This window comes from Schistocerca cancellata, chromosome 8, assembly GCF_023864275.1.
Source record: "Schistocerca cancellata isolate TAMUIC-IGC-003103 chromosome 8, iqSchCanc2.1, whole genome shotgun sequence".
Classification (NCBI taxonomy): Eukaryota; Metazoa; Arthropoda; class Insecta; order Orthoptera; family Acrididae; genus Schistocerca; species Schistocerca cancellata.
Window position 1 is genome coordinate 111,327,717 of NC_064633.1, and position 13,668 is coordinate 111,341,384.

At 37.8% G+C, this 13,668-nt stretch overlaps 1 protein-coding gene across 1 annotated transcript; it reads left to right on the forward strand.

Moving 5' to 3' along the window:
- Window positions 1–1,248: 1,248 nt before the first annotated feature.
- On the forward strand, window positions 1,249–13,239 carry LOC126094838 (uncharacterized). The gene is made up of 3 exons (XM_049909434.1): window positions 1,249–1,320; window positions 3,619–3,965; window positions 10,937–13,239. The coding sequence occupies exons 1-3, from the start codon at window positions 1,312–1,314 to the stop codon at window positions 11,475–11,477; spliced, it is 897 nt and encodes a 298-aa protein (XP_049765391.1). The 5' UTR covers window positions 1,249–1,311; the 3' UTR covers window positions 11,478–13,239.
- The last annotated feature ends 429 nt before the right edge of the window (window positions 13,240–13,668 follow it).

The window sequence follows — 13,668 nt, forward strand, 5'->3', positions numbered from 1 at the left end:
AGATAAAGATTATGTTTTCGTAATTAGGCTTTATTAAGAGGATATATATCAAGAGGATTATTGTTTTAGGTTCTTCATTTTCCTTGTGTGTTTAGTATTCAAGAGGATTTAAGTTTTCACTGTTACCTAGCAAATAAGAGTACTTTATGTACCATGTAAGTAGGCTGTTTAGGTTTTTATATTGGTAACGCCACGTAGCGCTCTGTATGAAAATCACTGGCCGTGCTGTGTGCAGTCTGTGGCTGGTTTGCATTGTTGTTGGCCATTGTAGTGTTGGACAGTTGGCTGTTAACAGCGCGTAGCGTTGCGCAGTTGAAGGTGAGCCGCCAGCAGTGGCAGATGTGGGGGAGTTTTACATATGATGACTTTTGAACACTATTAAGGTAAATACATTATTTGTTCTCTATCAAAATCTTTCATTTGCTAACTAGGCCTATCAGTAGTTAGTGCCTTCCATAGTTTGAATCTTTTATTTAGCTGGCAGTAGTGGCGCTCGCTGTATTGCAGTAGTTCGAGTAACGAAGATTTTTGGTGAGGTAAGTGATTTGTGAAAGGTATAGGTTAATGTTAGTCAGGGCCATTCTTTTGTAGGGATTTTTGAAAGTCAGATTGTGTTGCGCTTAAAATACTGTGTGTTAGCACAGTCATGTATAATTTTTCTAATGGGACATTTCAACCAAGAGGATCTATTATCAGTAAAAAGGTTCCTTTCGTTCTTAATTACTTTTTTGAAAATTATTTGGATTCAGTTTCATATTCAAATAGTTTTATCAAGGAAGTCATCATGAACTGTTAACTTAGTTCATCTGCATATAGATAATCGCCAACTTCATTCTGAGGCAGCACTTCCCACCATTTAGAAACCCTTATTATTATAAAACCAAAGATGTCCCATACTTAACCAAAGAAACAGTCTTGTGGAGGCTGTAATTCCAAATCAAAGAAACCAGCCCGAAGAATGGTTGTTCACGATCGCAAGGGCAGAGTAAGAAGAGGATGGAGGTACGTCAAAAAAAAAAATTGTACTGTACTATTGTAGATGGTTCTTTACCTACTATTTCGATATAGCGCACTATTCCGATACGTCGTGTGATGCCAGTGCATTGTGAACCAGCCATGTGTAACTACCAGTTCCTTTCATTTGTTGTTCCCTAGAATTTATCTGTTACGAGAGAGCGGCTTTCGGTGATCTTCGACTCAATTCGTAACCAGTCGTACAACTGATAACGTTATCTAAGGAGGAACGACCAGAGAAGTAGTTAGTGCAGTTCTGTCGACTCCTCTAAAGGGTGCTGCTGCTAATTATCAGCAATGTTCATAGTAAGTACTTTTTTGACCTTCATCAGTAACACATTTTGTTGATCCTTCAGATCCACGTCAGTTTAAGACTTATTAAGTTTGTCAGAAACAAGTTGCCTAATAGGTTATTCGCAGGAAGCTTCATATGATCAAATAGTCGTTAGTTTTCACACTTCTCTTTCATTGTTTAACGCGTAACTGAGAAAAATGAACCTCTGTCTGTTAACTGCCACAACGTCCTTCCGAATGCAGAATATTTGAACCAGCCTTCGGAGACTTCCTCTTGTAAAAATATCGAATCACCTTAGTTCGATGCATTGGATAAGCTGGCAGTATAGAGTGTCTTAGACACAAATCGTTATCAAATAATAAAAATTCTGCCTTTTCACTTTGTTTTGGCAACTGAACTGCTACTGTCGGCCGAAGCCTTCAAAGCTGTTGTTGTTCTGAGTCAGCCATCCCGTGAGTGAAATAACATCTTTTCAGGTCTGTAATCTCGTTGCTGACTGTTAAGTATTACCTGCGAGCTGTGGCACACTGTGTTTCACGTGAAAGGCTAAGGTCTTTTGCTCAGTCTGGATGAGCTCATATAGAACTTGAGCTTTATTACTTGCTGCTGTTTCACCGCTGTCAGTTCTCTTATGATAAATCGAACTTTGTTTTAGTTTACAGCATACTTCAGCTTACTTTAAAGGGCCGATAATGTCGCTATGAACAAGATGTTATGTTTCAGAACTGTTCGCAATTCACTTAACTGATAAGGGTCAAACAAAGGCCTCATTGTGGTACAAGTTAAGTTTATGCTTCAAATTAAAGTCAGTTTCCAAATTTCCCTTGATTTCCTTTACTGCTTGCTCAAAGTACAGTATGAGAAACATCGGTATAGTCTCCCGTCATCCCTTACTCTCTTCTCAATCACCGATTCCCATCCATATCCTTCTACTCTTATGACGACCGTCTGGTTACTGTACAAGCTGTAAATAGCCGTTTTCTCTATTTATTTTACCTCTACTACCTTCAGAATTACAAAATGGTATTCCAGTCAACACTCTCCAAAGTTTTCTCTAATTCTACAAATGCTCTAAATATAAATTTAAGCTATCCCCTAAGCTAAGTTGTAGGGTTGAGTACTGCATGTTCCTCCTTTTCCTACAAAATTATAACTAATCTTCCCAAAGCCAGTCTCTTCTAGTTTTTCTATCCTTCTACAAATAATTCGTGTTAGTATTTTCCAATAATTACTTGTTAAATTCATGGCAATATTCACACCTTTCATCAAGTGAGTGCACTGGCTTTGGAATTATTACGTCTTGCATGAAATCTGAGGGTATATTGTCTCTCTCATATATGTTATCCCCTGGTGGAACAGTTACTTCATGGCTGGTTCTTACAAGGACGTCAGTAATTATGAGGGTATGTCGTCTTCTGCAGGGCCTTGCTTCAAATTAGGTGTCAAATGCTTCTCGTAGTATCACAACTCCTAACATCTTCATCTACTACCTTTCCCTTATCAGCAATAATGCCTTCAAATTCTTTTTTCTCGTACATAGCTTTGATACATTCCTTCCATCTTTCACTTCACTGTTCTTTGCTCAGGAATGGTTTGTCATTTCAGCTTTTCATTTGCAAACAGCTGCTTCTCTTTTCTCCAAAAGTCTCTTATACAGACTGTTTCTGTCTTTTATCTTAGGTGTCTATGCTTCTAAATCCTTGCATTTCTCGTTTATTCGTCTCTGATTTTCATTATGCACTTCCCGTGAATTTGATTTTTCAGACTTCTTCATTCACTTTTCCGTGCTTCAGGGGCTGCTTTCATATATTTTATGTTTTCGTCAATTAATCTTAATGTCTCGTGCGTTATCTAGAGATTTCCATAAGGCTTTGTGTTTTTATCTATTTGATCTGTTACTGCTTTCACATTTCATTCCTAAAGGGTATCCATTCTGCTATGTTCCTCACTCCCTGGTTCTTTCAACTTAACCATGTCTCATCATCTTAATTCCTTAAAGCGCAATTTCTTCAGTTTTAACTTGCAGTTTATCCTAAAAAATAACCAGGTCCCATCATCTTAATTTCCTAGCTTGTGCGCAATTTCTTCAGTTTTAACCTGCGGCTTATCCAAAAATATTGTTTAGAACCTATAGATACACATGCGATTTCTTACATATGTAATATTTTAGACCACAACACGTATACAAAATTAGAAATTTTTATGAGTGTTTAATCATTTAGTGTATATTCCACTATTGTTGACGAATTTATAGATCCTGCAGCATACCAGAATCAAACTATTTCTCTAACGAGCACAATCGTTCACAGGACAACGGGAAATTGACCCTACTGCTGGTCTTAGTGTCACTGAGTGCTTCGGGCTGCACAACAACGAAGTCGTTGTGCGAGCCGTATCCTTCACTGGAATTTAAGAATGAGGGAATGCAGTGCTCTGGTATGAGGGTGACGCAGGTGCCGAGGTTGCTGAAGAACAGCCTGCAGATGTTACTCCTGACGGGTACAGCCATCTCGTCTCTGGACAACTCCACCTTCCGCGGCCTTGAGTTTCCGCAGCTGACGACCCTGTATGTAGCTCAGGGTAATCTATCCAGCGTCGCAGCCCACGCCTTCTGCACGCTGCCGGTGCTGACAAAGCTCTACTTGTCCAGCAACCGGTGAGTATTACCATCTGCAAACACTTTCTTTAATGTGGCATTTGAATGATCATTGTGGATCCACACAAAATATTCTTTCAGTGTGGCCATACCACTGACTCTCAGACGGTATTTTTTATGGAAATATTATACGTTTTTATCTACGATAAATAATGTGCCCAAATGCAAGTAGGACTCATGCACCGAGGGTTCCATATATATATATTTCACATATTTTGATACTCGAAAATGCTCTAATCCAAATCTACAGGTCACCTCCCGTTGATGTAGAAACATGAAATTTGGCAAGAAGCAAGGTTTCACAGTACAAGCAAAGTAGAAAAATCTGGAGACTCTTAAAATGTAATTATGTTGCTTCACAGCAAACATAAACATAGCTAAAGCCTTGCAGACAAACAAAATTACACGAAGCGAAATGTAGTGTGAGGAGGGCTATGCGAGAGGCGTTCAATGAATTCGAAAGAAAAGTTCTATGTACTGACTTGTCAGAAAATCCTAAGCAATTTTGGTCTTATGTCAAAGCGGTAGGTGAATCAAAACAAAATGTCCAGACACTTTGTGACCAAAATGGTACTGAAACAGAGGATGACAGACTAAAGGCCAAAATATTAAATGTCTTTTTCCAAAGCTGTTTCACAGAGGAAGACTGCACTGTAGTTCCTTCTCTAGATTGTCGCACAGATGAAAAATGGTAGATATCGAAATAGATGAGAGAGGGATAGAAAAACAATTAAAATCGCTCAAAAGAGGAAAGGCCGCTGGACCTAATGGGATACCAGTTCGATTTTACACAGAGTACGCGAAGGAACTTGCCCCCCTTCTTGCAGCGGTGTACCGTAGGTCTCTAGAAGAGCGTAGCGTTCCAAAAGATTGGAAAAGGGCATAGGTTAACCCCGTTTTCAAGAAGGGACGTCGATCAGTTGTAGAATTTTGGAATACGTATTATGTTCGAGTATAATGATTTTTCTAGAGACTACAAATCTACTCTGTAGGAATCAGCATGTGTTTCGAAAATGATGATAGTGCGAAACCCAGCTTGCGCTATTCGTCCACAAGACTCAGAGGGCCACAGACACGGGTTCCCAGGTAGATGCCGTGTTTCTTGACTTCCGCAAGGCGTTTGATACAGTTCCCCACAGTCGTTTAATGAACAAAGTAAGAGCATATGGACTATCAGACCAATTGTATGATTGGATTGAAGAGTTCCTAGATAACAGAACGCAGCATGTCATTCTCAGTGCAGAGAAGTCTCCCGATGTAAGAGTGATTTCAGGTGTGCCGCAGGGGAGTGTCGTAGGACCGTTGCTCTTAGCAATATATATAAGTGACCTTGTGGATAACATCGGAAGTTTACTGAGGCTTTTTGCAGATGATGCTGTAGTATATCGAGAGGTTGTAACAATGGAAAATTGTACTGAAATGCAGGAGGATCTGCAATGAATTGACGCATTGTGCAGGGAATGGCAATTGAATCTCAATGTAGACAAGTGTATTGTGCTGCGAATACAAAGAAAGAAAGATCATTTATCATTTAGCTACAACATAGCAGGTCAGCAACTGGAAGCAGTTAATTCCATAAATTATCTGGGAGTAGGCATTAGGAGTGATCTAAAATACACCACTGGCCTTTAAAATTGCTACACCAAGAAGAAATGGAGATGATAAACTGGTACTCATTGGACAAATATATTATACTAGAACTGACATGTGATTACATTTTCACGCAGTTTGGCTGCATAGATTCTGATAAATCAGTACTCAGAACAACTACCTCTGGCCGTAATAACGGCCTTGATGCGCCTGGACATTGAGTCAAACAGAGCTTGGATGGCGTGAACAGGTACAGCTGCCCATGCAGCTTCAACACAACACCACAGTTCATCAAGAGTAGTGACTGCGTATTGTGACGAGCCAGCTGCTCGGCCACCACTGACCAGACGTTTTCAGTTGGTGAGAGATCTGGAGAATGTGCTGGCCAGGGCAGCAATCGAACATTTTTTGTATCCAGAAAGGACCGTACATGACCTGCAACATGCGGTCTTGCATTATCCTGCTGAAATGAAGGGTTTCGCAGGGATCGAATGAAGGGTAGAGCCACGGGTCGAAACTCATCTGAAATGTAACGTTCACTGTTCCGAGTGCCGTCAATGCGAACAAGAGGTGACCGAGACGTGTAACCAATGGCACCCCATACCATCACGCCGGGTGATACGCCAATATGGTGATGACGAATGTGCGTTCACCGCGATGTCTCCAAACACGGACGCAACCATCATGATGCTGTAAACAGAACCTGGATTCACCCGAAAAATGACGTTTTGCCATTCGTGCACCCAGGTTCGTCGTTGAGTACACCATCGCAGGCGCTCCTGTCTGTGATGCAGCTCAAGGGTAACTGCAGCCATGGTCTCCGAACTGATAGCCCATGCTGCTGCAAACGTCGTCAAACTATTCGTGCAGATGGTTGTTGTCTTGCAAACGTGGCTGCACGATCCGTTACAGCCATGCGGATAAGATGCCTGTCATCTCGGCTGCTAGTGGTACGAGGCGTTGGGATCCAGCACGGCGTTCCGTATTACCCTCCTGAATCCACCGATTCCATATTCTACTAACAGTCATTCGATCTCGACCAACGCGCGCAGCAATGTTGCGATATGATAAACGGCAATCGCGGTAGACTACAATCCGACCTTTATCGAAGTCGGAAACATGATGGTACGCATTTCTTCTCCTTACACGAGGCATCAGAACAACGTTTCACCAGGAATCGTCGGTAAACTGCTGTTTGTGTATGAGAAATCGGTTGGAAACTTCCTCATGTCAGCACGTTCTAGGTGTCGCCACCGGCGCCAACCTTGGGTGAATGCTCTGAAAAGCTAATCATTTGTATATCACAGCATCTTCTTCCTGTCGGTTAAATTTTGCGTGTGTAGCACGTCATCTTCATGGTGTAGCAATTTTAATGGCCAGTAGTGTAGAATGACCATATAAAATTAGTCGTCGGTAAGGCAGATGCCAGACTGAGATTCATTGGAAGAATCCTAAGAAAATGCATTCCGAAATAGGAGGAAGTAGGTTACAGTATACTTGTTCGCCCACTGCTTGAATACTGCTCACCGGTGTGGGATCTGTACCAGATAGGGTTGATGGAAGAGATAGAGAAGATCCAACGGAGAGCAGCGCTCTTCGTTACAGGATCATTTAGTAATCGCGAAAGCGTTACGGAGGTGATAGATAGATGCCAGTGGAAGAGTCTGAAAGAGAGACGCTCAGACGGGATTTTATTGAAGTTTCGATAACATACCTTCACCAAGGAGTCAAGCAGTATATTGCTCCCTCCTACGTATATCTCTTGAAGAGACCATAAGAATAAAATTAGAGAGATTAGAGCCCACACAGAGGCATACCGACAATCTTTCTTTCCACGAACAATACGAGACTGGAATAGAAGGGAAAACCGATAGAGGAACTCGAGTTTCCCTCCGCCACTCACCGTCAGACGGCTTGCGGAATATAGATATAGATGTAGATGTAGATTGGAAAATACATTGCATTCATCATCCGCCAGAAGCATAACAAACGAACATGTTATGTTTGCAAGCAATTATGTTCGTCTGTTATGCTTCCAACGAATGATGAATGCAATGTACGTTCCAATGCGGAAAAGATATTTTTTATTTGATACAATTATATTTTAATGATCTACAGATTTTTGTACTTTGCTTGTACTGTCAAACCTTGCTTCTTACCAAATTTCATGTTTCTACATCAACGGGAGATAACCTGCAGGTTTTGATTAGTGAGTCTGTGTGTAGCAAAATTTGTCACATAAACGGCCAAATCTTTTGATTGCATTGACTTAGAAGCTTAAACAGTTTTACACAGCCAAGTGACTGTGCACCTTAGTAAATGACATACAATTGTATTTGCCAATCCTGCTTGTCGACGAGAAAAAACGGTCTTAACAAACGGACATACAAACAGATATACAGCCAGAAGTGACAAAAAAAATATTTCTTCGTATAATATAACTACATATCAACAATTTCCGGATTCTTCCTTTACCTGTACTGTGAAACCTTGCTTGCTGGTAAAATTCATACATACCCTATGTTTCGATATGTGGGTTTGTGAGTTTCAAAATTGTGATATAAATGGCCGAATCTTTTGATTAAATTGACTTGGGAGCTTAAATGTTTTATACCGCCAAGGGATAGACTTTAGTATAAGACACAAATTTGAACGTGATACGCCAATCTGTTCCAGGAAAGAGTGATCTTAACAGACGCACAGACAAACTTATAGATAAAAAATTATGAAAGAAATATTCTTTTCATGTGATATAATTACAGATTAATAATTTTTGGAGTTTTTTTCCTTTATGTGTAGTGAGAAATTGTGTGTCTTGGCAAAATGCATGATTCCCTATGTCAATGTGAAGTACCCTACAGATTTTGATGAGTGAGTTTTCTAGTATCGATGTATGTGACACAAATGCACGAATCATTTTACTGAATTGCCTTAGAAACTTAAATATAGTACACCGCCTAGGGACCATAATCGTATTATATGACATAAATTTGAACATGATTCGCCAAACTGCTTGCAGATAAAGGGGTCCTAACAGACGGACAGACAAACAAACAGACTGATGAAAAAAGGCAAAATAATATTTTTTCTTGCTCCATTAATACAGGTGAACAATTTTCGAATTTTTTCCTTTACTTATACTGTGAATTCTTGCTTATTCTTAAATTTCACGATACTAGGCCAACGGGAAGTACCCTAGAGGTTTTGATGGGAATCAGAATATATGACCTTAGGACTTTAGGACCTAGAAGCTTATATTTCTTGTACCGCCAAGGCCCTATAGATCTTAGTATGTGACACAAATTTCACCTTGATAAATCTACCTGTTCCTGAAAAAAAGAGTCTTAGCAGACGTATGAAAAGGAAGAGAGGCAGATAAAATAGGACAAAAACAATGTTTAATGAGATGTAAATGTATAGTTTTCGAATTTTTTCTTTGGATATACTGTGAATTTCATGATCTAGATCAATGAAAAATACCCTATAGGTTTTGATGAATGTCAAAATGACGTCTGTGAGATAAATGTCTACTTGATACGTTTACACGTTCCTGAGAAAAAGGGGATATTAAAAGTCGGACGGATAGACAGACAACAAAGGAATCCTGTAAAAGTTTTACTTTTACCTATTGAACCCCGAATCTTACAAAGCACGAAGTTTAAGTACCACATTTTTGTTCACAAGATATTCATTTCGAAACCTGTTTTTTTAAATCAAACCTCAAAAAGCACAACATTAAAGTACTGAAACTTTTCTTCAATTAGTAAATGTAATGAAATTGAGGCTAGAGAGTGAGGCGAGAAAGTAAACTTGCTGCACCATCTAAATACTATACATTATGTGTTACAAATAATAACACACATTAACACTGTAATACGAGTAATAGGATTTTACAATTCCTAGTTCTGCAATATTTGTTCCATAGACTTCTAGCTAAAAGAACCAATATCTCCAAAATTATTTGTAATACGTGAATGCACTTAGAATCTTGTAAAGTTACAGCTGATTTAGAAACGAAGAAACTAATTCATTCACATCATTTCGACCATTGCTGAGTTGAAGTAGAAATCTTCTGAAAACTCTACTGATATTGTTTTTAGACTACCTCTTCTAAGCTCTCTGTAGTTAGTGAGTTGTTCACAATTCTATACTCTCCTCTATCACTTTACTGATAATTTATTAGAAAAAAGTGGTTGCACCGAAAAAGAGTTTGAACAGTTGTTATAAAAAGTTTATTGCTTTGAGAAATAGTTTTTAGAGGATAATACTTCACAATTTAAGTCATATTATTGTTTTGTTTAAAAATGAGATCAACATCTCTGCACACTCCAGTCAGCCCTCCTCATTATGTTACTCATTGATGAGAGGTAATATCTACAAATTTATCTGTCTACCTGTACAGGATGACTGCCCCTATATATGGGTTTTATCCATCACGCATCACCTTCCAAAACAAAGCACAAATTTTCATATTCTGTATCTCACTACACACAAACCCTTAGTCCTACAGAAATAAAATGAACGAGAACTTTTTGTAATAAATTTAATGTAGTTAAATTTGGTAGATGAATAGGTTTTTGCTAGAGGTCATAGTTTTCTAATTAGTCAAGAAAAATTTACAAGAGAGTCCTTCAAATGCGTTTTTCTTGAATAACTCGAAAACCGTGGCCTCCAGGGGAGACATATCCCAGTACAAAATTTAACTACATTAAATCTCCTTCAAAACCGTCATGTTCATTTTTTTCTGTAGAAATAATTGTTTACACAGTGCCCAGCTATTCCGTAGCTTTCATGCATCACATGAGACATGTACGAGGGTGGTTCTTTATACAGAGACCTGACTCTTTATCTTCTCCATTGAGAGTTTGTGTTCTGCATCTAAAAGATCAAGAAGTCGACAGTACATTCATACTAGCCACCTCTTCTTTAAGATGATGAGCAAAGTGCAGATTGGGAGGCAAAGGGCGAATTTAGTGTTAAAGTGCCAAGAGTGGAATGAGGTCAATGAAAGATGTCGTGAAGAAAGGCGGAGAGTTGTGTATGATATTTTCTAAGACGTGTGATAATTTTATTAAATATCGAAAGGGACAGTGAAAGCAACAAACGGCAGGAAGGGGTACAAGCGCAGCAAGTGATACTGTCTAAAATACACTCAGTGTAACACATACTCAGAGAACAGGAAGAGATGAGTTCAGAACTAATACACAAAGCGCTGTTGATCCACTACCTGCATCTTCCATTTGAATCAGTTTAGTTAATCTTCAGCAGCTACATTGGTATGCAGTATTGAACTATACCGGCATTGTTTTACTCGTATATCTGGTGATTTGATAAGCAGCACCGCAGCGGTCAACTAAATTTTCGCACATTTCTTGTTTCAGGTTGGATAAGCTAGACGACTTGAGTTTCACCTGTAACAAATTTTTAAAAACCGTTAACTTGGAGGATAACCCCAGCCTCCGTCACCTGCCACGACTGGTCAGCTCTTCCGTGGAACATCTGTACCTGGACAACTGCAACCTTGCGACCATGGACATTGCTACCGTGGAGGGGATGACAGCCCTGAAGGTTCTCTCTCTGGCGGGTAATCGAGATCTCCACTGCCAGTCCATAAAGACGCAGTTCAAGCGGGCTCGGCCAGAACTGCTGGTCATCTGCGAATATTCTGCTGGAGATCTTCCTTCCTTGACATTACCTGGTGAAGAGGAATGGACTTCCGAAAAACCTTGCACTGAGTCATATATACCAGCAATAGCCTCTACTGACCCTCACATTGTAGTTAATATAATTTTTACAACTTTTATTATAGTTAGTGCAATTATTACAGTCTTAATTATTATTAAAATTTTTAAAAGTAAGCGTAATCATCATATAAATCAAAATTCAAGTAACCATAAATTATCATTAAAAATAAATATTTAATACGTATTATAAATTACTATTAATAGTTATTATAATAAGTATTTTAATTATTTACAGTAGTTTAAGGTGCCGCGAAATTATAGCTTTAAAATTTGAAATTATTACTATTTTAAGAATTTCAGTTGTGCATCGTGTGTACATACTTCATTCTAAACTCACCATCCTGTAATCATTATCAACAGCTACTGAAAGCAAAAGAATGGAAATCTTGCCAAAAAATATTATCGTTTGTCACCATTTTTTACAGCTGTCAATAGATTTACCGGTGCTAGCAATTTTTGACAGGAACGCAATTCGTAATATTGGTTAGCCCTGTCGAACTGTGACCAACAGAGAAACTTTTTGATATGTATCAGCACTGAAAACGGCAACATACAGCAATTTTTCCATCACAGAACATAAAATAGGTAAATGATTATCGGCAGTTTCCTTTCCATTACCGCTATGAAGTTGTTGCAATAGAAAATCGTTGTTCCGCTGCGACTGTAAACTGCTGTCAGAAACCGGTATTTTTAAATAAATGCTAATTTCTGGCAACAGTTTAAAGCTGAGTGGAATTACAGTTCTCAAATTTAACCAGCCAGGGAAGAGCCCAGTCTCATGCCCAACGTAAGATAGGAGTGAATCATGGTCAATTAGTAATAGTCGAATTTATATTCTACTGTATGGTTGCGAGTGGCAGAATTTAATCGGTTCTAGGTAAGTCTTCTGAAGAAAGCTCATTCACTCGTTTTACTCTTTCGTTAACTTTCTTAGGAAAGCTTAGCCAGAACCAACCAACTTCTTCTAATCTTCCAAATTTTTTCACCTATAGCTCACCTTTTTTATGATAAAAACTTGACTTTTTTCTGAAAAAGCGAAAGTAAGGAAAAAGCTTAATATATTCTGAAAAATATGAACATAAAGATATACTCTAGGACTTATTTATGTAAAATTCTCCTCATTATTTCTTGTTTAACAGCTATGAGATTTTTATGAACTGTCAATTGTTCATGTTTATTGAGGTAAGACCTGGTCACAATTTCACGTTAAACGTAAATGTTAAATATAAACATTTAACGTTAAATGTAACCAACCAGGACATGTTGGTTCTTACTTGGGACAGTACAAAATTTCTAATTCTGGTCGAAGACTACTACATGAAATATGAACAAATCCTTCTTTTTTTGAGATTATTGCTATCTTTCTTCATTTCAATAAATTTATTTTTATTGGAACCTTTAACAATATATATAAATGACTTGCCATTATGTTCACTCAGTAACCATAAATACATAAACTTATTTTTATCGTTATCACATAACTGTAAATTATATAAACTCCATTGTGGGAAAAATCTATCCATTGTTGTTTAAAATAATTTTTTATTTGTTCTTCGCTTTCTATCATTTTTTGTTCCTTCTGCAAAATATTCTTGTGTTTTCCCTTTAAAGACTATATATTACCCAAATATTCCAGTTTTCTTTCTTGTGTGCTTAAGTTTTCTCATTCTTGTTCTTGTTTCCTAGTAGAATCTAAATATATCTTATTAGTTTTTTTAATTTCTTTAATTGTATATGGATAAAGTTTGCTATGTGCATTCATTCTTTTCCTACACACAAATGGGGTAACATTACTTGTTTTTATTAATCCAAATTATTCGATATTTATTTCTTTGGATATTGCCAAAAATGAGCTATTAGATTTAGAGCAATATCTATCTCCAGATTTTATAAAGCATGTTCCTTTCACAGAAATTACATTCTCTGTCTTTTCGAAAATTTCTATACAGTTAATGGCAAAAATCAAATAAAATGAATTTAATCAATTTTTCTCTTTCTTCTTTATTACCTTTTCCCATTTTTAATTGTATTTATGTCAATTTTTTCGCATTTTTGCTACCACAACAGACATATTGCAGTAGCCAATAAGTATTTGGTAACGAATGTGTTAATTTTTACCATATTTTGGCTAATGAAAAAGAATAAAAAGGACCATTCTCAAAATATTTGCTGTTATTTGCTATTAAATCTACACAGCCTGTTAATGGATCGAATTCCTGTTCTTTTTGAGAAATCTGGGTTAATGTAATTGTCAATTCTTCCTTCCTGTCTTGTAATTATATTTTCTTTAGATAATTTAGAAGCAAATGTTTTCTTTAATATACTGTCTGGACAATTTAATAATCTATAATGTGATTGCTATCTTAGAA

Coding starts and splice junctions, on each gene's coding strand:
- LOC126094838 (XM_049909434.1), top strand. Junction 3,966..10,936: donor CTCTACTTGTCCAGCAACCG/GTGAGTATTACC, acceptor TTCTTGTTTCAG/GTTGGATAAGCTAGACGACT.